The following is a 25,811-nucleotide window of genomic DNA, read 5'->3' as shown; positions in this document are numbered from 1 at the left end:
ACTCAAGATCCAAAGGTAATGATGTCAGATTCATCAATGAACTTCTAATCAAGAATCACCAGATTGAAGAAGTCTCCAATATGAAAGAAATTAAATAATTAGGGGAAAAAATTAGAGGAAAAAAATATACAGGAAGATGAGAAAATTATCATTATATCAGAGAGATAAGATAATGCCTATGTGGAAGATAAAAAGTGTTCTATACAGTGAGAAACAAGACAATCCAATAGAAAATTTAGAAGACAAAGCTGAAAAACTCTCAGTAAATAAAGCAAAAACTAAAATTTAAAATAGAGACAATTTATTTTTCTTTCTTTCTTTCTTTTTTTTTTTTTATAAGACAGAGTCTTGCTTTGTCACCCTGGGTAGAGTGCAGTGGTGTCATCATAGCTCACTGCAATCTCAAACTCCTGAGCTCAAGCAATCCTCCTGTCTCAGCCCCCAGACCCTGGGGCTAAGTTTTCTATTTTTAGTAGAGACAGGGTCTCATTGCTCTTGCTCAGGCTGGTCTCCAACTCCTGAGCTCAAGCAATCGTCCTGCCTTGGCCTCCCAGCGTGCTCGGATTATAGATGTGAGCCACCGCACCCGGCCCAATTTTCTTAAAAATTAAAGTATCAGTTAGAGAAATCTGACATCTGAATAGTAAGATTCCTAGACATTGACGACAGAGGAAAAAAGATGGGATGACATAATCAAATACAATTTAAGGAAATTCCCTAGAATTGAACGATGTGTATTTTCACATTCAAAGGGTTCACTTAGGCAGGGCGCGATGGCTCATGCCTGTAATCCTAGCACTCTGGGGAGGCCGAGGCGGGTGGATCGTTTGAGCTCAGGAGTTCGAGATCAGCCTCAGCAACAGCGAGACCCCATCTCTACTAAAAATAGAAAGAAATTATCTGGCCAACTAAAATATATATATATATAGAAAAAATTAGCCTGGCATGGTGGCGCATGCCTGTAGTCTCAGCTACCGGGGAGGCTGAGGCAAGAGGATTGCTTAAGCCCAGGAGTTTGAGGTTGCTGTGAGCTAGGCTGATGCCACGGCACTCACTCTAGCCCGGGAAAAGAGAGTGAGACTCTGTCTCAAAAAACAAACAAAAACAAAGCTGCTACGAACTTGAATGTACAGGCATCTGTGTGAATATATGTTTTCATTCCTAGGTATATACCTAGGAGTGGACTAAACTGAATCATATAAGTATTTGATTATAAGAAAAGATAGTTGCTCAGGCACAGTGGCACATGCCTATAGTCCCAGCTACTGGGAAGGCTGAGGCAAGAGGATCCCTTAAGCCCGGGAATTTGCATGTAGCCTTGGCAACACAGCAAGACCCGGTCTTAAAAAAAAATTAAAACTAAATTTAAAAAAGATGGTTTTCTAAAGTCGTTGTACCATTATGCATTCTCACCATCTACATGTGAGAGGTCCAGTTACTGTGTCCTTGCCAACATTTGGTATTATTTTTTTAAATTTTGGCCATTCTAAAGGGTATGTAGTGATAAAGATGTGCTTCTTACCCGTGCCCGTCTATTTACGTAACCCCACTTTAAAAACTTATTCCATAATAAATTTTAAGAAAATCTAAAACATGTTAAGAATCTGAAAGAAAATGGCTGGCTTGATTCTGCAGATACCGTTTCTATTTTTCCCTCATGAAACCCCCAGGCGCTAAGAAACAAAAATCCATTGTCAGGAAGCACTGCCTGTACAGAGCTCTCCGAGCCGGGCTGTTCATTCACCTTCACAACCAGAAAGGTCTACGTGAACCTCCGTTGCTTCCTTCCGCCTTCGCGTCACCTTTCTAAGAATTTCCCAGACCCGGCGGGCTCTGAGGCCCGAGGCTCCGCCTCTTGCTGGGACCCGCCCCCCACTCGAGACTGGGACCGACGGGGAGGTGGGAAGTTAGTTTCCGGTCTCGCGATTGGCTGTAATCCCGCGAGAAGAGAAGGCGGCCTCCATCGGCCGGAGGTGGCGGCGAGGGAGGGGGTGTGGCCCGAGAGCGCGAAGTCCCCAGGAGTAAAGGAGAGGGGGCGGGGTCGCGCGCCCTGGGCGTACGCATGCGCGCACGCGGCTGGTCGGGCTGGGCTGAGAGGGGAGGGGGCGGCGGCGGCTGAGGCGTCGTCGTTATTTCCGTGGTTCGGACGGTGCGTGGCGGCGCGGGTGACCACGGGAGAAGTAGGTAGGGACCGCCCCTGCGGAGCCATTGAGACCCTCTCGCTCGCGTGTCCGAGAGTCGCAGCCCCCCGCGCGTGTGGCGGACCCTGGGGACGCCAGGTCACCCTGCGGCCCCGGCCCTCCTGCAGTGCCTCAGGTAGGAGCCTCGGGCTCCCCCGTGCCCACTGTTCGCCAAGGCCCGGGCCTTGCCCGCTGTTACCGGGGCGACGACCCAGCGCCGGGCGTGCCCGCCCTCCCTCGCGGAGAGAGCCCTGTCCTTGCTTCCGCGCCTTGTGGGGCCGGGGCTGGGCCGGGCTGACCCAGGCAGGGCAGAGGTAGAGCGGCTTCTCGCCTCAGGTGCGCCTCCGCCCTGGGTCCGGCTGGTGGACCCTGCGGTGCGCGCCCGCTCCCCGTCCTCCTCCCCTCCCCACCCTCTGCAAGGCTGTGCCTGGGTCCTGCCCCGGACCGGGAGAGGTTGGCCAAGCGAGCTCTGGCCAGGTGAAAGGCCACCTTGACTAGATTAGTTGCCACGTGGGTCCTGGGCCGCCAGAGAGGACTTGAATAGTGCCTTGGTCATTCGTGGCTGGTATTGAAAGTTGAAAGCTCTGGAGTTGGTTCTTCTTGGGCCAGTGGTGGGATGGTTTGTGATTTTTCTTAAATAGGGGGAAGGCAAACTCTTTATGAGCCTTGATAGGTGGTGCGCTATTAGTAAATAAGCAGCAGAAGTGTTAATTAACGTCAGATTTAATTGCATTAAGGTAATTTTTTGCAATACGGTCCTCAGACACAGAAGAATTCTGCTTAAAGAGTTTAGTAAGACTTTCATCCAATACTTAGACAAACACATATTTTTGCAAATACTCTTGCCCTGAAAGCTACATCGTTTGTCTTACATCAATGTTAATTTTACAGGCATAATGGTTATGAAAGCTTCTGTAGATGATGATGATTCAGGATGGGAGCTCAGTATGCCAGAAAAAATGGAAAAAAGCAATACAAGCTGGGTGGACATTACCCAAGATTTTGAAGAAGCTTGTCGAGGTGAGTTTGAATTTTTGGATTAGAAATTCAGAATCTCAGAAGGGTAAAATAAAATCATGATGGCGATTTCTAAACTTACCTCAATAAGTGAAAAGAAATCAACAGGTAAGTGTGGTTTATCAAGTTTGTTAACCACAATTACCTGTACCCTCTAATTTTAACTTTTGTTTAAAGCCAGTATTATTTTGATTTTTTTTCATATAGCATTAAATACACAAGTTGAGGCTTTCTTTTTTTTTTTTTTTTTTTTGGGGGGGGGTTGGAGATGGAGTCTCGCTCTGTCACCCAGGCTAGAGTGCGGTGGTCATGCAATCACAGCTCACTGCAACTTCGAACTCCTGGGCTCAAGCTATTCTCCCATAGGCATTTTTTCTAATTAAACTTTTCTAACTTTAACAGGTTAGAGGGCACATAGCAGTAATTTCTGACTGTGGAAACACTAAATATGTTGACCTAAAGACAGTAGTATTTTTGTATATTTGAGGTTTGAAAATGCTCAGATCACATCATTCCTTTTTAAGATACTCCAGGGGCTCTATGTTGCAGGTAAAATCCAAACTCCTTCTCCATGGCCTATAGAATCTGGTCTCTCCCTACCCCTCAGACTTCATTTTTATACTGCTGTCCTATAAGGCTGGTTATGTTCCAGTCACAAGATCATTTTGGTGTCCTCATTCTACGCTCCAAGGTGGTTCCTGGATTTTGTTTCCTTTGTGTTAAATTGCTTTGCCCTAGGCCTTCACACAGCTGGCTCCTTCTTGACCACTTAAATGTTATTTCCTCACTGAGGACCTCAAAACAACTACTCTAAGTGGATTCACCCACTCATTCTCTTCTCTCTAACTCCGCCTCAGTTGACACCCTGTTGTATTTTCTTCGTAGTGTTTATCTTTGTCAGAAACCATTGTTTTCAGTTATTTCTTGTGTATTGTCAGCCTTATACCCACTGAAACATAAGCTCTGTGTGGGCAGAGATCATGTCTGTAACCCTAGCACACAGAACAGTGCCTGGCACATATTATTAAGTTCAATGAATGAGAATAATTGATTGGAGAAATGAACATAATTGTTGTTTGAAGGGAAAGAGCTTTAGGGAAATACTGAAGATAAGAGAAAGGAACAAATATTAGCATCAAAGCTTGAACTTTAAAGAGAGGATGGGATCAAGAACATGGTAGAGAAATTATTGGTTTTTGGTTTTTTTTTCTTTTGTTTTTTGTTTTCTTTTTTATTTATTTTTAAGTAGAGAAATTAACTTGGGGAAAAGCATAGGGACACACTGAAACAAGAGGAACTGAGGTTAGGATGGTGAAGATACAGGTGTATTTTTAAGTGGCTAGGAAGAAATGGTGGAGGAATTCACACCTGATGGCTTTCATTTTCTCAAAAAGCTTAGGTCTTTTGGTGATAGTGAGGTGGGTTATGTTTGAATAGTGCTCTGAAGGAGAAGAGTAAAGACATAGAGCAGCTGCAGGTGGAAAGGAAGCCCGCCGAGTATAAGCAAAATAATAAATTGTGTGCCTGCCCTTTGTTTTGAAATACATGTCTAGTTAAAGTATGCCTTAGTGAGATAGTGGAAAGAACATTAGACTGGGGGTTGGGTGACTGCCGGTATGTGTCCATCTATGGGAGAGAGAACGAAGTGTAAGTTATAGTGTAATTTTTGTGCTCAGAGATCTTGGACTATTAAGTAGATCATATCTGTCCTCTTGTGCTGATTTTGAGTGATCTATATTGGAGGGCTATTTTTTTTTTTTTTTTTTTTTTGAGACAGAGTCTCACTCTGTTGCCCAGGCTAGAGTGAGTGCCGTGGCGTCAGCCTAGCTCACAGCAACCTCAAACTCCTGAGCTCAAGCAATCCTCCTGTCTCAGCCTCCCGAGCAGCTGGGACTACAGGCATGCACCACCATGCCCAGCTAATTTTTTCTATATATATTTTTTAGCTGTCCATATAATTTCTTTCTATTTTTAGTAGAGATGGGGTCTCGCTGTTGCTGAGGCTGATCTCGAACTCCTGAGCTCAAACGATCCGCCCACCTCGGCCTCCCAGAGTGCTAGGATTACAGGCGTGAGCCACCGCGCCCGGCCTGGAGGGCTATTTTTATGAAGCTAAGTGGGGAAGGTTTTATGAAGGATATATGGTTTGAGTTGAGCCTTAAAGGAGAGATTGCATTTCTATAAGTGAAGGTGATGGAATTATTCTAGACTGAAATGAACCATATAAGCTAGAGTTCAGTGAGAGTTTTATGTTTGGGGAACAGTGAATAATTCTGCTTGAACAATTTTCAATGCTGGGAATTATAAAGGGTTTTCAGTGCCACTGGTTTTGTTGGTTTGTTTTTTTTGTTGTGTTTTTAGTTTGAGCTTGTTTTGTGGGCGGTGGGAGGTCTTTAATGGTTTTGAGCATAACATGGAAATTGTATTTATCCTTGATATTCAGTATATCAAGAGTAGCTTGGAGGGAGTAGCTTCATAGTAAACTTTTGGAGTTAGACATAGGCTGGAGTCTCAACTCTGTCACTTACCACTTTAGTTTCCTTGGATAGTTTAATCTGAGTCTTAGTTTTCTCCTCTGTAAAATATTTTGAGCTTCACTTTTTAACATTTTGGGGATTAAATGAGGTAATGGATATAAAGTACTTGGTCTATAGTAGGTACTCGAAGCTGTTGTTACTCAAGGGATTTGTTTAATTCAGTGTTGAAAGTATATGAAGAAGGTTAATATGCCAGCATAATTTGTGATGGATTAGGATGAAGAGAGCCTGTAACCTTAGAGACATAAAGTTTTGCACTTAGCCCAGGTTGGGGTGTTATGGCCTTGGACTAGGATAGTGATAGAATGAAATAGAAGGGTTATATGAGGACAGAGAAAGTTCATGTGGCTCAACTGGTGAGTGAGCCACAATGCTGGAGTGGTGAAAGGAAGATGAGAGAGGATGTGTTTCTTAAACGTTTCCCTGATTGACAGCAGAAGAGAATGAGCACATACACTCCTCAACCTCCCCTTCCTAAATCTTGTGGGTGTAGTTCAAAGCAGCTCATTCATAAGCACAAGATATCCTTATAATTGCTTGTTTTATCTTAGAAATTCATGGAAAAATTTGCATTTTACACTATATTTTCATTTATGTTAAAGGTCTTTCCCTCCTAAATTGGCACTAGGCAGCTGTACAATTTTTTTTATCCTGTCTTAGTACCCTGGGACATGATGTTCACCCAGGTTGTGCATACCACAGTTTAAAGACCATCTTCAGAATTTAGCATCAGCTAAATATGACGTTAGAGGTCCTCTTGATTTTAGTCCCGCTGCTTGTTTTTATATATATATGTATATATATGTATATATCTCCTCTCCTTTTTTTGAGTTGTAAGGAGAATTGAACCCAAGAAAGGAGTTTAGAATACTGGCAGGCAGAGATGCTTTAGTTTGGCATCATTGTTATATCATCATAAATTAGGCTTGTTTCTTTGTGGAAGGAACCTTGAGTAGGAGATACAGTTTAATCCTGCTTCAGTTGTTGAGAAGGGGTGGCATATCATTTTATTGCCAACATCATCCCATCCTATTAACTCTTTCGTAACTAGCTCTTACTCTGTGTCAAGTGGCACGAATGTGAGGTATACTTCTTGGAACTAAAAAGTTGATATAGAATTAAATCTTCTATATATATATAGATTTAGGACTGAAGACTATTGGTAACTCTTGAGCTTGTGGTATTAATAATTTGTTTTCCCTTCTCAAAATAATCAGATTCATAGACTAATTATAGTTTAGACTGCTGTTCTAGTGACTTTCTAAAAACTACATTTAAAACAGATATGATTACATCCTTTAACTGTCACAATAGTCTCTCCTCTTTGGTGACAGTGTGATGACATTTGTCTAGGCTCTGATTTTTTTTTTTGCTGTCATAAAATAATATGCATACTGATGACAAAGTTGTTTTTCATGCACATCTTTATTTATTCTTTTAGTGCTCTTCAAAGTCCTAGATCAAATACAAACGTCTAACTTTCATCATTTCTTTTATTTCCTGTTAGGCAGGTGGCACACATTCTCTTCACCTTTCCTGTAACTGTTCTTGAGGCTCTTGTTTGTTTTCTTTTCCAAATTATTTTGAATATATGGTGCCATACTGTTAATTTTGCCTGATAGGCAATATGTAATTTTTTTAAGTAATACCTCTAGGCTTTCCTTTTCTAGGAAACTCTGCCTAATTTAAACGATCTCATTTTGCTACCTGTACAAAGCGAAGTCTCTGAAGAGAGAGGTAATTTTTAAATTTTTTATTTTTGAGATTGGGTCTCGTTCTGTTGCTGGGGATAGAGTGCAGTGGTATCATCATAGCTCACAGCAACCTCAAACTCCTGGGCTCAAGTGATCCTCCTGCCTCAGCTTCCTGAGTATCTGGGACTACAGGCGTGTGCCACCATGAGCAGCTAATTTTTTAATTTTTTGTAGAGACAAGGTCTTACTATCTTGTTCAGGCTGGTCTCAAACTCCTGACCTCAAGCAATCCTCCTGCCTTGGCCTTCCAAAGTGCTAGGACTGCAGGTGTGAGCCTTTATGCCCTGCCTATATCTATCTATCTATATAAAAAACATATTTTTAAAAGGCCTTTCTGCTTTTTCTCATTTTGGATCCTGTTTTGGGGGATGCTTTTTAGCAGTCGACTGAAACCCCTTTTTAAAAAAGTTATGTACTTGGTCCCTCCTTTCTTAAGAATTGTTCTCCCATTTATTTGTACTCTTCTCTATTCTTTCTTCCTCTTTGCCATTTTTGGTACTGGATGAAAGACCCTATAGGGAACCTCTGATGACCTAGAGCCAGTAAGAAACTCAGAAAAAGGATCCTCTCACCCACTCTTTGGAGTCTTTTGCTTTCCTTGTAGAATTTCAAGAGTTATGGGCGGGCCCCTTTCACATCTAAAACTCTGCTCTATTTTGCATTGTGTTACCTCATGATCTCTTTGGCTTTTGGAGGTATGAGAAATTACTCTGTACTGAGAAAAGAAAAGTCTCTGATCTTCATATTTTATTTGGTTTTCCATATTTAGATGCTTTCTGAATTACAAACCCACAACTTAGAAATTTCAGTTAAACGTAAGTGATCATATAACATACACTGCTCCTCCTCCTGCCTACTAGATTCCTTTCTCCCACACTGTGGATAACCAACATCATCTCCTAGGATGATGACACCAACGAGTATCTAGAGCCCAGAAGTAATCCAAGGTCTGCTGTCCTGACTTTGTTCTTTTTATGCTCTAGTCTAGAAGGATATGAGCCTGTCCTCTCATTCAATTTTCTTCTTCCTTTGATGGCTTAGTTCATTCTTCCTTAGTCTTTATTACCCATTTCACTCTTTAAGGCCCCCATTATCCATCCAGTTTCTTCAGGTCTTGCCTAGTTCTTCAGGAAAATTCCTTTTATTGCTTTCTCTTCCCTCTTCTAAAATCTGGGCTGCTGACCAGGCGCAGTGGCTCACGTCTGTAATCCTTGCACTCTGGGAGCCTGAGGTGGGAGGATCACTTGAGCTCAGGAGTTTGAGACCAGCCTGAGGAAGAGTGAGACCTCGTCTCTACAAAAAATAGAAAAATTAGCCAGTGTTGTGGTGCGCTCCTGTAGTCCCAGCTACTCGGGAGGCTGAGGCAGGAGGTTGGCTTGAGCCCAGGAATTTGAGGTTGCTGTGAGCTAGGCTGACCCCATGGCACTCTAGCCCAGGCAACAGAGTGAAACTCTGTCAAAAAAAAAAAAAAGGAAAGTAAATCTGGGCTGCTTAAGCTTCTTGTTGCTCTTCCTTTATGTTCTACCTTCTCTTACCCCAGAACATTTGTAGGTGCTCAGCATATATATTTGTTTTAAGAATGAATTATTAAGAGTCTAATCTCCTGCCTTGAGGTAGAAGATGTGGCTTGACTGCCCATGACTTAGTAGTTAAGTAGAGGAAGAGATCTGGAGTTTTCACATGTTTGCTTAGTGCATCCTCTTTCCACTGTTGTACCCTGGCCTTCAAATTACCTGATGTCCCTTGGGAACTTTTTGTTTTACAGTCTCCAAAGAAAGTCTTCAGGGTTACACAGGGTGCAGGAGGGGCATACATTTAGACAGGGCTCCGGGTAATCTGACTGCTCAGTCCTCTGTATTTTAGCCCCCCATTACACTCATTTTCAGAAGCAAGTGCTGAATCAGGCTAGGCTGGTTTTTGGTTTTCTTTACCGCTAGTTGTAGGCTTCAATTTTTATGTATCTACTAAGAAACTACTTGTCTTTTTCCAACTTTGCCCTATTTTATTGCTGTTATTTGTTTTTCTGCTCGTGTTTTCCCTCCTTTTTGGAGTTTATGCCTTTCTTTAAAAAAAAAAAAAAATCCCTCTTGTTTTAATGGAATTTCAGAAGAGTAAAGATAGTTGCATGTGTTTAGTTGATCACCTTTATCGAGGAGTAAACTTTAATTGTTCTGTTTAAATAGCACTATTACAGTGGATAGGATTTCAGTTATATTATAGATTAAACAGGGCCTTTATAGGGACCATAGTTGGGAACTTAACAGTCATTTATAATGTTATGTGTGGAAATCTTTTCAAAGATCTATAATACCAGTTTACAAATGATCTTCTCATTTATAAGATGGTAAAATGTATTTGCAGTGTCACCTATTTGCATGTTTTTCTCTGTCCTATTAGATTACATTTCTTAAGGAAAATGATTGTATTCTTTAAATGCTTGACACTGCTGTATACCCAAACTCTATGTTCAAAAGTTATGATTCATTGTTTATTTCCAAGGGAAAAGAAAGGATGTCCCCAGTAAGATTTCGTGAAATTCTGTAACCCACAAAATGAAGTTAAATTTTTACTTACACAGATCTATACATGCCTTATATGAGATCTCTTCATGCCTCATGTGAGAGTAAAGATGAAATTAAAAAGATAGTTTATTGTCAAGATTGCCAAAAAATTTTGAATCATTACAACTATGATTTGAGCCAAGTTTTCCTCATACCTAATTTTTCTCTTTGAGTGGTTTAAACCATGTACTATTGAGCCTACTTAAAGCTTGAACTTAAAAATAGAAGTAACTTTTTTTTAAGTCATTGTGTTACTCTTAGTTCAGTGGTTTGGTGTGCTCTGGGGTTACTGGGATCCCCAAGACCATTTCACAGGGGTTGCAGAGTTGAAGCTCTTTTTATGGTAATACTAATAAGGTACTGGCCCTTTTTGACTCTCACTCTCTTATTAGCATATAGTAGAGTTTTCCAGAGGCTACATGATATACAATGATGTCATTGCTCTGATGGCTAACAATAATATAAAACATTATCCTTCTCACTAAATTTTTTGAGGACTGTTTCCCAGTTGGGTAAGGCCCGGTTTATGTACTTCTATAGTGCTATACAAGATCATGCAGTGAGGGTGCTTGTACTCTGCTTTGTGAGTAAATCTTAAGAGTTTACTGTCCATAGTTTTGTGAGAGAGAGGTCTGATTACTAGAGTTCTAAGAAATTTTGAGTCATCTAGTCCAACCCGTCATTTTACAGATGAGGAAACCAAGGCCAAATATGACTGACTTGCTTCTAGATGTGTGGAGAGTTTAATTTGATGAAGCTATTTGGTACCCATAGCTACCTTAAATATGTAATAGATTATTATAGCAATTCTCAAACCTTTTGGTCTCTGGACCCCATTATACTCTTTAGAATTACTTTGTATGTGTGTATTTTGTATACATATAGGTGTTTAGTATATTAGAATTTAAAACTGAGAAGTTTAAAAACTATTTATTTAAAAACAATGGTAGTAAACCATTGCATGTTGGCATAAATAACATTTTGCATTGAAAAGTGAATGTATTTTCCAAAACAAAAAAATAATTTAGAAGAGTAGTTTTACATTTTTGCAAATCTCTTTAATTCTAGCATAACAGAGGGCAACTGAATTCTCAAATCTGCTCCTGTAATTCAGTCTGTTGCCACATGCTGTTTTGGTTGAAGTATATGAAGTAAATCTGGCTTCACCAAATACATAGTTGAAAAATGGAGGAGTATTTTCAGATAATTGTGGATATTCTTCTTTGATACTGCCCCCAAAACTTGACAGGTGGTAGTTTCTTAAAGGTTAGTTACAGTGTGGAACCTGAAACCTATCAGTGTGGACTTTTCATGCTCTGTTGCATTAAAACTCATTGCTCTGTCTTGAACTTTGAATGGATCTTTACTCCATGCCTGATTTTGTAACATGCATTGTTGCCATTTGGAAAATACTGGTTCAGTGAGTTATGCAGATCTTCCAAATGTAAACACGTTTCATTATACAATATTAAAAAGCACATTTGTTAATATTGCCACCAATACAGAAATGTCTTCTTAGTATTGGGAAACTGTCAGACTTATAGTAGCAGATACATGTTTTCCAAAATTTTAAGTTTTTGCTTGAAAGTTCAGATTTTATCATTGGTAACAAACACCGTCAGTTGTTTTTCTTGAAGTGACAAACTCATTTATTTTTGGGGGAAAAAGCCATTTCTCAAGTCTGAATAACTATAGTTTGTCCGTTTTTTCAAGTAAAAATAGTGTTCCATGATAATTGTGCAAGTGCATTTCCTTGAGATAGCCATCTTATTTTGGTGTGCAACAGAAGTGTTTATGTGTGCTTACCATTTTGTCAAATAGAATATTAAAAAGACATGTTCTCAAAGGTTGAAATTTAATAAGATTAATCAGGTCTGGTACTAGGGTGAAGTTGAGTGCAGCACTTGTGGTACAGAATTGAAGAAGGCAGGAACTGAAAGTGAATGCCTGCTTACATTTTGTTTTGTAGGTGCCTCACTTGCCACATGCTGTTTCTGGCCTGGAGATTAATAATTTTTACTGCTTCATCAAGGACATTTTTCTTTGTTTTTCCAATTTTTTTATTGTGTTAAAATACACCTAACATAAAATTTCCCATCTTAACCATTTTAAGTGTATAGTTCAGTGATGTTTAATCTATTTATAATGTGCAACCATCACCACCATCCATTTCCATAACTCTTTTCATCTTTGTGTGGTTTTTTTTTTTTTTTGAGACAGAGTCTTACTCTGTTGCCCTGGCTAGAGTGAGTGCCATGGCGTCAGCCTAGCTCACAGCAACCTCAAACTCCTGGGCTCAAGTGATCCTCCTGCCTCAGCCTCCCGAGTAGCTGGGACTACAGGCATGTGCCACCATGCCCGGCTAATTTTTTCTATATATATTTTTAGCTGTCCATATAATTTCTTTCTATTTTTAGTAGAGACAGGGTCTTGCTCTTGCTCAGGCTGGTCTCGAACTCCTGAGCTCAAACAATCCACCCGTCTCGGCCTCCCAGAGAGCTAGGATTACAGGCGTGAGCCACCTCGCCCGGCCTCATCTTTGAAACTGAAACTCTCTAAGTCCCTTAAAAGTAACTCCTATTTCCCTCTCCCCATTCCTTGGCAGCCACTATTCTGCAGTCTGTCTCTATGATTCTTGATTACCTTAAGTACCTTATTAAGTGCAATCATACAGTATTTGTCTTTTGCGACTGCTCTTTTCACTTAGCATAAATGTCTTCAGGGTTCATCCATGTTACAATGTATGTCAGAATTTCCTCCCTTTTTAAGACTGAATAGTATTCCATTTATGTGTATACCACGTTTTGCTTATCGTTTCCATGGATGGTCACTTCCATTGCTTCCATGTTTTAGCTGTTGTGGATAAGGCTGCCCAACATGGGTGTACACATATCTCTTTGAAACCCTGCTTTCAGTTCTTCTGGGTAGATGCTCAAAATTTGAATTGTCTGGATCATATGGTAATTCTATTTGTAATTTTTTGAGGAACTGCCATACTGTGTTCCACGGGGGCTGTACAGTCCCACCAACAGTGTACAGGGGTTCCAATTTCTCCACATCCGCATAACATTTATTTATTTTTTGCAGTAGCCATCCTAATGGGTGTAAGGTAGTACCAGTATGGTTTTAATTTACATTTCCTTAATGAGTAGTGATCTCAGGGACATTCTTAAGTGAGGTTGAAAAAAAGTTTGTCTTTTTAAACTGCAAGTGCTTGAAAGTGAAGAGTACACTTACTAGTTTAGCTCAGGACCACTGTCTTAATTTGTGCTAAATTTATAGTAATTTTACCCACTGTTACTTGTATTTTTCCCCTTCCCCTCCATTGTTTCTGCATCGTTGGTGCAAATTTCAACACAGTGAAAACGACAAGGAACATTTTAGTATTATTACAAAAGTAATTTTAACAACATCGCAAACTCCTGTATTCCCAGACCACTCTTTGAGAATCACTGGGTTATTAGTGTATGTTCTGTTAATGCCTTATTGTCATATTTTGATATATGATTCTCATTATCTATTTTGGTACCTGGAACTGTTAAAAATTAGTATTATTTAACTTACGATCAGCCTAGGGTTGGATAAAGTTCTGAAAATCGCTTCTTTACACTTTCCAGAGGATTTGACCATCAATATTTAGTCTGCTCAACATGTTATAGTAGTGGTTCCCAGCTGACCTGCACATTAAAATCATCCGGAGTACTTTAAAACCACCACATATGTCCCACTCCTAGATTTCATTATTTTGGGGTGCTGCTTGGACATCGGGATTTAGAAAGCTCCCGATATGATTCTAATTTGCAGCCAAGGTTGAGGACTGTTGCTTACAGGGAATGAGCACTGTTTTGGTTAGCTGTTTACTTAAGTGATTTAAATAAAATGGAATTTTAAAAAATGGTTTTGACACTGTTGCTGGTATCATGATCTAATCAACTTGCGAACTAGCCATGGGTTCTATAGAAAAGTTTACTTGGGGAAATATACTAGTGATTTTTTTTAAAAATGAGGTTGGTAATTCTGACTGAAATATTGTCTGTGATAGGTCACCTGTTAATTCTCAAAAGTTTCTTTTTTTTCCTAAACTACTTGATTTATTCTTAGTATTACTGTATAGAAAGCATTATATTAGTAATCAAATAGAAATAGAAATAACCATTTCTTAGAAAATGAATTTTAAAGTAATGCAAAAACATTTTTTCAGGTGCTGATGTCTTTTTTTCTTAAGAATTAAAAGTTAAGCATAAATGCAGTATTATTCAAAGGATTTTTCTCTTTGTTTCTTTTAGAATTAAAGTTGGGAGAACTGCTTCATGATAAGCTGTAAGTACTTATGTATTCCTTGAAATAGCGTAGTGTAATGTTTCAATCTGGTTTTTCCTCATGTGGAGTAGTATTCCTTGAATGAAGTCTGAGTAAAATTTACACTTCAAACCTGTAAAAGTAAAACCAATTATAAATATATTTTTTAGCTCTGGTGAGCTATTTTGGGGCAGCTGACCCTACTTGTGATAAGAAATGGCTATAGCTAGGGAAACTGTGGCTTATGATCCTTTCTTTGAAGGTGTATGTATACTGAATGTGGAATTTCTTGAAGAAAAGGTATCAGTTGTAGGTCATATGAGGTAGTTAGTTGATGACCAGAGATCAGGTGACTGAGTGCTTGGGTAAAAGTAAATGAAAATCTCTGTGCCTTACTCTGTTTAGTTTTGCTATAACAGAATACCTGAGACTGTGTAGTTTAGGAAGAAAAGAGGATTATTTGGCTCACGATTCTGGTGGCTGGAAGTTTCAAGATAGAGTGGCTGTCTCTGGTGAGAGCCTCAGGCTGCTTTAACTCACACTGAAAAGTGGAAAGGGAGCAGGGGGAGTAGCACGTGCAAAGAGATCACATGGAGAGGGAGAAGGCAAGAGAGAGAAACTCAGGAAGTCAGACTCTTCTCAGCAGCCTGCTCTGGGGAACTACAGTAGACCCTTGAACACCACAAGGGTTAGGGCCCTAACAGCCTCTCCTTTTGCGCAGTTAGAAATCCACATGTAACTTCTTATGTCTCAAAAAGTTAACTACTGGTAGCCTAATGTTGACCAGAAGACTTACTCATATGAACAGCCGATTAACCCAAATTTTGTATGTTACATGTATTATATACTGTATCCTTATGATAAATAAGCTAGAGAAAAAAATGTTAAGAAAATCATAAGAGGTAATATATTTACTGTTCATTAAGTGGAAATGGAACATTATAAAGGTCCTCATTTTCACATTGAATAGGCTCAGGAGGAGGAAGAAGAGTGGGTTGGTCTTGCTGTCTCATGGGTGGCAGAGGTGCAAGAAAATGCACATATGAATGGACCCATGTAGTTGAAACACGTTTTTCAAGGGTCAGCTGTATGTAATGCATTCCTGGGAGAGCAACGGCTGAAGCACTAATCTATTCATGAGGGCATTAATCTATTCATGAGGGCATTAATCTATTCATGAGGGATCTGCTCCCATGACCCAAACACCTCCCACTAGGCTCTACCTCCCAACACTAGACCCCACCTCCCAGGAATGCCACATTGGGGATCAAGTTTCAACATGAATTTTGGTGGAGACAGACTATATCCAAACCATAGCACCCTGGAAAAGCAAAATAAAGGGAAATGCCTGATTATATTCCCATAGGTAGCCCCAGTTTCTATACTACTACGACCAGGCTCAATTTTCAAGGTTAAGAATATGAAATTTTGAATTAGTGAGTGGACAAGATTGGATATTTTGGTTAGGGGGAAGGAGAAGGTAGAACCTGAAATTCAGTTCTTCTCAAATTTTAGTGTGCACCAGAATCATCTGGAGGGTTTTTTAAAACTTGGATTGTTGGGCCCCACCCTTATAGTTCTTTATTTAGTAGATCTAGTATGGAACCACAGAATTTGAATTTCTAACAAATTCCCAGGTGGGATTGATGCTGCTGATCCACTTTGAGAATCACTGTGGATCATCATTTTGATGATGCAGGCAGTTGTAGGAAGGACATAATGAAACCAAACCATAGACTAATGCAGGAAAGAACGTGGCTTCTGGCTGTGGAACAAGGCTTTAGAGAGGACAACTAGAGGGACCTAGCCCCTTCATTTCCCCAAGGTTTTAGGCTCTGAGCCCAGAGAACATGATTGCCAGCATCCTGTCTGACCATCAAGTTGTATCCTTCCAATCCATACTTCCTTTAGCCTGTTATTTTTTTCTCTCTAGCATATGCAGTCTTCTAACGTACTATATAATTTACTTACCTTTATTGTTTGTTTCCTCCCACTGGGATGTAAGCTCCGTGAGACGGGCAAATTTGTTTTGCTCACTGGTGTATCTCAAGTGCCTAGAACATAGTATGTGCTCAGTATTTGTTGAATGGATGAAATAGCTAACTTAATGCTATTATAGTTTCTGTAGCAGTTTTACTAATTAGGCAAATACCTAATGGTCTAGAATATTAGTTGTGCCATAAAAACTTTTTTTAGTGGTTTTTGTAAGTAATAAATGGGTACTTCGTTTTTAAAAAATTCAGACATCGGAGAAGAGGCAAAAACTTCCCCTAACACCATCTCCTGCATGATCCCTGTTTGCCCAGACATAATCACTGTTATGAGTTATCAGATTGTTGCATGTACTTCTAGATCTTTTAAAAATTATAATCACATACATGAATAAACATCATAAAAATGATTAATCATAAATAGGAATATACAGTATTCTGTAAATTCCATTCCTATTTATTGTAACTTGAAGATTTATTGTGTTAGTATATAATAGCTCTACCTTGTTCACTTTAACTGTTGTATTTTTTAAAAATATGTCATAATTTATTCTGTTGTGTCCCTATTGATGGACATTTAGATTGCAACATTTCTTGATTACATGGGAAAATTGGAGACATTGATAATTTATACAAGCCTCCTATACATGTGCAAACAATTTTACAGGATAGAAACCTAGACATCGAATGACTGGCTCAAAGAGTTTGAGTGTTTTAATTTTAATGGGTTCAGCCAAATTTTCTTTGAAAAAGTCTGTCAATTTATACTCCTACCAACAGTGTATGAGAGTAGATTAGATTTTTTTAAAAAAAATTCGCTATCTCATGGGCAAAAAAAGCCTTATCTTGTTTTACATTACCTGAGTATATCTTGATTTGAGCAGCTTTTCACTTTTTTGTTAATGGTTTGTATTTTCTCTTCTGTGAATTGTCCATTCATGTCCTTTGTCTGTTTTTCTTTGGAATTTTTGCCATATTTATTTGTATGAGTTAGTTATATATTCTGGATATTAACTGACTGTAGTTTACTATTGTATATAAATTTAAAATATTTCCACAGTTACCAGCTTTTTCCTTTATAGCTTTGTAAATTATACAAGAGTAGTTTGGTGTTTGTTTACTTGTTTTAGCTTTAGAGCTTAAATCTGCCTGGAGTTTATTTTTTCATATTGTGTAAATCAAAAATTTAATTGTTTCCAGGTGGTTAGTTGTTTATCTCGACAGTATTTATTGACTAATACACTGTTTTTCCACTGATTTGAAATTCTACTATTATCATACATAGTATGATAGTTCCGACGGAGTTCCGACGGAAATCTGGATGTGAACTGTTTATAGTCTTTTCCATTGATCTATTTAGAATGCTTTTAATTATTATAGCTTTATGGTATCATTTAATATTTGGTGAATCCCTGTTGTTTTTACTGACAAAATTCTGTTCCATTCTTTAGTATTATCTCTTTTGTCTTGGCAGTCTCTTTGAGGAATACTATTTGGGTTTTGATTAGGTGAGAGTTGTCTTTAATAATATCGTCCTATAATCACATCAGAATATCTTAAATTGAAGCATTAGGAAATTAGAGGGATTGCAGGGAAAGAGAGTCTGTCTTGTTAAAGCTCTTTTTGATGTCTCATTGCTGCTTTTTATGTGAGAGAAATGATTTAGTGTAATGAGGTAGGTGTCTTTATTTTCTTGGTAGCTTCATGCCTAGACAAACTTTCTTTTAGGCTTTCCTTTTCCTCTCCCATTTCTTGAGGCATGTCTCAGTTAATGATATATTTAGCATTACAACTCTCTGCTTTTATGATGAATTATCCACAAGTACCAGGCTATCAGGATTTCAAGATCATTTTTCGTTTTGTGATTGCCAAAACTTTGGGTTTTGTAGAATGTAATGTGGCACATTATTGTACTTTTAAGTAAGATACAAAGAAAATGAAAAAATGTAAAACTTACATTTGATAATTATTCCAAATGTGATTTTCTGAATGTTAGAGAAAATTATTTAAGGAAGGCAAAATGAAATCTATTATAAATCAGTTAATCTCTTTTTTCCAAAAGTTTCTAATGTGCAACCTTTTTGAAGGAAGCATGAAAAACATCTTTTACTTCTTCATTATAGTGCATGTAAAATAACTCGAGTAGCAAATACATGAAAGAATTTTTATGTTTAAGGATGATTAATTGAAATAGCGTTAGCAAGTTGGGAAGACTAAATACATAGAATACTGTAGTTATTGAAAGTACTATCATCATTTTTGTGCCATTGTGGAAAGTAGACTTACTGGTTCAGAAACAATTTTGGGGGTTAATTATTTTATTTGCAGATTTGGTCTTTTTGAAGCAATGTCTGCTATTGAAATGATGGATCCCAAGATGGATGCTGGCATGATTGGAAACCAAGTTAATCGAAAAGTTCTCAATTTTGAACAAGCTATCAAGGTAGTCACATTGTACTTTTTGTGTTTTATTTTTTGTTATTTTATATGTTAAAATGCCGTGCTTAATAATAAAGTCAAACAGTAGATTAAATTGTATTTCCTTAAAAGCATCTCAAGTATACAGACAAGAATTGGTTATAACCTTTAGTTACATATCTCTATCTGTTGAAATCCAGAAATTGTGTGAGGTCTTCATTAAAAACTTGCTTTAAGTTTGTGTATTTTTTAAATTAATTTTTGAAAGCATTTGATTGTATATTCAAATACCAGGATAATTGGTGTAGGGATTAAATTTTGTGTACTAATACAAGGGCTGTCTGGAAGAATTGTATTACATGGCTGGATATATTAAGTAAAAGGCCTGTAATAGTGAATTTAAAATGTACTCGATGAGTGTTGATTTAGAAATTCCTTTGTAGTTGCCATAGAGCTTAATGTTGCATATTTTTTGAAGAAGTATTTGCTAAGCAAATAGCTAGTGTAAACAAAATTTACAAGTAGTATAGTTAACCAACTTAAGGGAAGTGTTTTTTTTAAATGTTTGGTTTTTTTTCTTTATAAGTAGTTTGGGGTCATTAAAATGATTCATATTATTGCTACTTAAAACTGCTTTGAATCGTGCTTTTTAAAATACTTATTGGTTTGACTTTTCATTATAAAGATCTTTATTATTTCAATTTAGAGAGGCTTTGATTTTTCTTATTGAAGACCTGTTTAAGGTATATTTTTTTTATAGTTATAATTTGTCAGTTAAAAATAAAATTTTTAAAAAAGACATAATGGCTTTAAGGATACATAGTTTGGTATCTTAGTTTTATCAGGTGATGAGATCGCTTTTTCTTAGAATCACTATTTTTAAATATTAATATTTGAAAACAAAAATGCTACTGTGCATAGTAAACATAAATTTTTAAGGATTTCTGCTTATATGTCATATTCCCCCCCTTTTTAGGATGGCACGATTAAAATTAAAGACCTCACCTTGCCTGAACTGATAGGGATAATGGATACATGTTTTTGCTGTTTGGTAAGAATGAAAATAAGACTATTGGTTAATTTAAAAACTATTACTTTCCTAAATCTTGGGATTTAAAAGCATATACACCAATGTTGAGTATGAACACATAATGCTGAGCCTAGTAAGATTAAGCAGATAAGATTAGCAGGCCAGGTTATGCCACAGGAAATGGGATTTCATCTTCTCATCTACATAATCTTAGGTTCTCATTTTCTTCTTTTCAATGAAGATAATATTATAACCATTATTCATAATACCCTTTTTGTTCTCAAGTTACCTAGGAAATGAATCTGTAATTGGAAGTTTCCATAAATAAGCATGGAATTGAAACAAAGGGAACTTTGGAGAGATTTTTTTCTAATCTAGGATAAATTGAAGTAAACTCACCGTCTTTTGTGAAGAAAGTGTTTTAGTGATTTGTATTTGCTGGTTTTATGTCTTCCCTAGACACAGTGTTGTTTAATTGTGGAAAAATTCTCATTTATACTGCTTTTTCCCCCCCCTCTACTTTCTTACTCCTTTCATTTTAAATTAACATTAAATCATCATTCTTAGTTATATATAAAATTTATTCATTTGTTCATTCAGCATTTATTTATTGCTTGCCAGTATGTGTAGAGTAGTTTTATTAGGCGTTTTACTTGTATAATTTTCATTTAGGTCTTATCACCTCTATTAGTTAATCTGTATTATCTACCTAGGGTTACGTTGGTAGGAAGGGGCCTAGCCAGAATCCAAATCTTTGATCCTTCGTCCTCCAAAGTTGTCTCTTTCCCTGAAAGCTATCTTTACTACCTTTTAACCATTTACAGTCCTAGTTGGGTAGGGAAGGAAATTGGAGGATTGCTGGGGACAGACATGTAAAGAAACAATTCTGATAGCATATAAATGCATTAATAGTGGTTCTGTGATAATAGGAGTTAATTATGTCTGGTAGGATAAGAAAGGATATAGAAGGGAGGTGATACTGATATGAGGTACTGAAGAACGTGACAGGAAGGTTGACAATATTGCAGGCAAAGAAGGTATAGGCATGGCAATGTGAAAATATTCAGTTTGAGGAATCAGGAACAGTTGCTTATGGCTGACGTTTGGCAGGGACCCAAGTGGGAGGAGTGTGAGACTAGTGGAGAGTAGTGGAGAAGGAAGGGAGGGTAAACAGAGGGAGGGTTTTTGCCAAAATTGAGGAACTATTCTGTGAGACTCTTGGGATTGTATCTAAGAGTTTGGGCTTTAATAGGCAGTTGGTTTTTAGTGAGGAAGGTGTTTCTTCTGCATACTAGTTATACCAAAAACATACCTTAATTATATTTTTCATACCCATTTCTCATTTTTTAATACCGTAGCATGGGCCGTGCGTGGTGGCTCACGCCTGTAATCCTAGCACTCTGGGAGGCCGAGGCAGGTGGATCGCTCAAGGTCAGGAGTTCGAGACCAGCCTGAGCAAGAGCGAGACCCCGTCTCTACTAAAAATAGAAAGAAATTATATGGACAACTAAAATATATATATATATATAGAAAAAATTAGCTGGGTATGGTGGCGCATGCCTCTAGTCCCAGCTACTTGGGAGGCTGAGGCAGTAGGATTGCTTGAGCCCAGGAGTTTGAGGTTGCTGTGAGCTAGGCTGACGCCATGGCACTCACTCTAGCCAGGGCAACAAAGCGACACTCTGTCTCAAAAAAAAAAAAAAATACCGTAGCATGTATCTTGTTTAATTGCAGAAATCTTGGGCTTTAGTATAAATTACAACTGTATAAACTTGGGCAAATAAATAATTAAATAACTCGTACTATTTCTTTACATGTAAAAGGAAAAAAATACCACCCTTCTCAAACTTAGGAAAAAATAAGACAAGATGTAAAAAATACCTAGCATAAAACTTGGGACATAGTAGTTACTCCATTTTGGCTATTGGCTATTGGTATTCCCATCCTTTAGAACATGGTGCCAAGTGTATGGTAGCTACTCAGTAAAATAGCATTTAATGATTATGTTAGTGTTTTAGAAAGATCTCTCTGATTGGGGGTATTAAATTAGAGATAGGATGTAGGACAATTATTGTGTAGTTTCTTGCAATAGTCTGGGTGAAATTAAATGCTGTTGGCTGTGTGGTGGTGAGGATAAAAAAGAATTGAACAAGTGGCTAACAACCTGGATCTAAAATTGTGTATTTCCTAGTTTATGGACTTTTATTAACTATACTGTGGAATTGATTGCTTTTGGATGCCTGAAGGTTCTCTAACTTCATTAGTCTCCAAATATATTACAAACTGCTTAATATCTGAGAAAGCTTCCTGTAGATAATGTATCATTTATAGTATGTGATTCTTAAAAAACTTTAGTCAATGGAAGTGAATTCTAACTTGGCATTTCTGACCTTCCCTTTAATCATCTTTTAAATCTTGTGATTAAACTTATACTTATTTGGATCTGTGACTCTCAGATCAATTTAGACTTTGCAGACTCTGTGTATTACCTTAAATATGTACATTCTTTTATTTCTTAATAGATAACTTGGTTAGAAGGCCATTCCTTGGCACAGACAGTATTTACGTGCCTTTACATTCATAATCCTGATTTTATAGAAGATCCTGCCATGAAAGCTTTTGCTCTGGGAATCTTGAAAATCTGTGACATTGCAAGGGAAAAAGTAAATAAAGCTGCTGTTTTTGAAGAGGTAAGATTTTGTGATTATAAGTATTCCTGAAGTTCAGTGACCACCTTATTCACTCTGATGTATTTAAATGATTTTATGATACATATTTTTGTCCACATGTATAGTTAAAAACAGTTTTTATTTTTTTCTCTTCTTTATTTTCTTATTTTTATTTCTGCTGCTTAAAGTGTTTAAGCTTGCAAAAACAGTTTTTAAAAGTGATGCTGTTGCTGTTTACAAATATATTGGCTAAAGTAATCCAGTTTTGTCTGAGAAGGGATTTGATTTTAGTGTATATTCTTTCTGTTAGTACCAACACTTATTGAGTATCCATTATGTACAGAGTACTGTTTTGGGTATTGTGGTGTTTCACAGAGAAAATAGATGAGATAGCTCTTGCCCTCAAGTCTCTTACAGATTATAAGACAAAAAGGCTGTACTTTCAGTCTTTGAATAAGAGGGAGCTAAGGAAAAAAAAGAGATGAAGAATATTTAGGAATATAACATTTTTCTCCAGTTTCCATTATCCTAAGTGAAGTAACTCAGGAACAGAAAAATAAATGCTGCATATTCTTACTTATAAGTGGGGGCTAAGCTGTGGCTATGGAAGGACACAGAGTGGTGTGATGAACAATAGAGACTGAAAAAGGGGGAGGGTAGAAGAGGATGAGGGATGAAAAATTAACTGTTGGGTACAGTGTACACTGTTTGGGTGATAGACACACTAAAAGGCCAGACTTCATTGTTATTCATCTATATATAACACATGTTACATATTCATATGTTATACATGTAACAGAATTCAACTTGTACCCCTTAAATCTATTTAAAAAAAAACAATGAACAACAATAAAAACTAAAACAGTTCCTCCAGTTTAAGTATATCACCTGAGGAAGTGGTATGAGTTTTAGACATAGAAAGATTTTTTTTCCCCTCATCATAAAGAATAAAGTTTCAGATGCTGATAATTGTAAGGGAAGACATAATAGCATTTGAAATTATTGATACTAATATTTTTGTTAAATTCTTCCATATGTTGAAACTGGTAAGTTTTCTTTTAATGCTATTACTGATCCAAAATAAATATCTTAGGTTCCAATACTGATTCATTGGATAGTTTTGTAGATATTTTCTAAATTTATATTGTATATGTGAGAATAATTAAAAGTATAGTCAACATGGTTGTCCACATTTGAATGTATGCCTTCTGATTTGTTTATGGAATATCATCTACTTTTTAAATACTCATTGGGTATTTAGCTACCAAATAACCAATTGATATGGGTGTCATTATGAAAACTCTCTTCCACGGGATAGAATTTTATAAAAAGATTAGTTTGAGTTAATGAATAAGTAAAGAACTACAGATTATTTTAAATACTTATATTCTGAAAATACACCTAAAGGGACATCAAAATCAATGGAGCAGAGAAAGGATTCTTTTAACAAATAGTGCTGGAACAATTGATTAGCATACTTGAAAATTACTTTCTTATTTCACTTCAATATAAATTCCAGATAGAGGAAATATTTTATGTATAAGAAAGTTACTAAAAAGCAGAAGATAGTTTATGGAAAATAAAATGGCCTTTAGACATAAGAAAAGACATTTAACCTCACTTAAGAGAAATGCAAATTAAAACTATGAGACATTTTTTTACCTATTGTTGGCAAAGATTAGAAATTTTTTATAATACATCAGATTGATAAGGATGGGAAAACAAGTACTCACATGCTGTGTGTGTGTGTGTGTGTGTGTGTGAATGATACAAGCAGTCATTGTTTCCCTTAATCTTTTAAAAAAATTTTATTGGGAAATAATTTCAACTAAACAGAGCAATTACAGTAACAGCACAGAGAACACTGTATATTTCTTATGGAGATGCAGCTGCTGTTACCATATTGCCCTATTTGGTTTTTTACTTGCTCTGTCTGACGCGCATGCACACGTGTGGGGGGGGGGGTGTGTGTGTGCGCATGTATTTTTTTTCCCTTAACCATTGGGAAGTTGCACACATTATGACCTTCTTCCCCCTAATACCTCAGTGTGCCTCTGTTAAGTAAAAGGGTACTCTTCCTACACAACCACAATCACAATCGTTAACCTCAATAAATCTGTAATCGCTATTGACATTCCATTTCTTTCAGTTGGTCCAATCCTTCATAGCATCTTTCCCCTTACCTGTAGGATTCAGCCTAGAATCATGTCCTGCATTTAGTTGTATATCTCTGTATAGTATTCTTTAATCTACAACAAATCTTCAGCTTTTCTTTATCTTTAGTGACATTGATATTGTTGAGAACACAGCTTTCTCCTTTCCATTTTTTAATAATCTGTTCCTTATTTGGGAGTTTGCGTTTTCTTCATGATTAGATTTATATGATGCAATCCTGGCTGGAATATGACCTAAGTGATACTATGTGCTTCTCAGGGTGTCACATCTGGAGGCATGCACTGTCCATCTGCCCCTCAATGGTGACATTTTGATCACTCCATTACTGCATTATAGTAATCAGTTGTCTGATTACTGTATGGTTACTGTTTTCTTCCCTTGTATTTAAGCAATCTTGGGGTACACTTTAAGATCAGAAAAACATCCTGCACACTAAAGTCTCTCCCCGTAAATTTAATATCCATTGATGATGCTTGTCCAGACTACTCTTTACTGTGATGGTTGCAAAATGAGGATTTCTTATTCTAGTATTCCTTCCACATTTATCAGTCAGCACTTTAGCACTACTGAGCAAGACTCATACTTTTTTGACTAGAGTGTAAGCTCTCCTACAATTTTAAAAAAGAGCAAAATATGGTGATATTTATTGTAATATGCGGCCGGGCGTGATGGCTCACGCCTGTAATCCTAGCACTCTGGGAAGCCGAGGTGGGAGGATCACTTGTCAGGAGTTCAAGATCAGCCTGAGCAAGAGCAAGACCCCGACTCTACTAAAAATAGGAAAAAAAAGAAAAAAAATTAGTCAACTAAAAATAGAAACAAAAAAATTAGCCAGGCATGGTGGCTCACGCTTGTATTCCCAGCTACTCGGGAGGCTGAGGCAGGAGGATCACTTGAGCCCAGGAGTTTGAGGTTGCTGTGAGCTAGGCTGACGCCATGGCACTCACTCTAGCCAGGACAACAAAGTGAGACTCCGTGTCAAAAAAAAAAAAAAAATTATAATATGCACATGTCTTGACTTAGCAGTTTCACTTCTAGCACTTTATCCCACAAATATATTTGTGCTTTTACACGAAGACCTATGTACATGGACATTAGTTGTAGTAACTGTAAGTTAAAGTCTTGTAACTACCTCAGTATCGATCAGTAAGAGACTAGTTAAAAGATGGTACATTTGTAT

At 37.6% G+C, this 25,811-nt stretch overlaps 1 protein-coding gene across 2 annotated transcripts in view; it reads left to right on the top strand.

Moving 5' to 3' along the window:
• The first annotated feature begins 2,084 nt into the window (after nucleotides 1-2,084).
• Nucleotides 2,085-25,811, top strand: part of NAA35 (N-alpha-acetyltransferase 35, NatC auxiliary subunit) — a 93,567-nt gene continuing 69,840 nt past the window's right edge. Inside the window, exons 1-6 of one of the 2 annotated variants that reach the window (XM_069474066.1) lie at nucleotides 2,085-2,184; nucleotides 3,072-3,200; nucleotides 14,336-14,369; nucleotides 18,668-18,782; nucleotides 19,734-19,808; nucleotides 22,310-22,477. In XM_069474066.1, the coding sequence (XP_069330167.1) occupies nucleotides 3,077-3,200; nucleotides 14,336-14,369; nucleotides 18,668-18,782; nucleotides 19,734-19,808; nucleotides 22,310-22,477 (516 nt within the window). In that variant the 5' untranslated portion in view covers nucleotides 2,085-2,184; nucleotides 3,072-3,076. The other variant, XM_069474067.1, reaches the window with a different exon arrangement.

This window comes from Eulemur rufifrons, chromosome 7 (assembly GCF_041146395.1).
Source record: "Eulemur rufifrons isolate Redbay chromosome 7, OSU_ERuf_1, whole genome shotgun sequence".
In the NCBI taxonomy this organism is placed as follows: Eukaryota; Metazoa; Chordata; class Mammalia; order Primates; family Lemuridae; genus Eulemur; species Eulemur rufifrons.
This window is presented reverse-complemented; position numbering and strand designations above follow the sequence as displayed.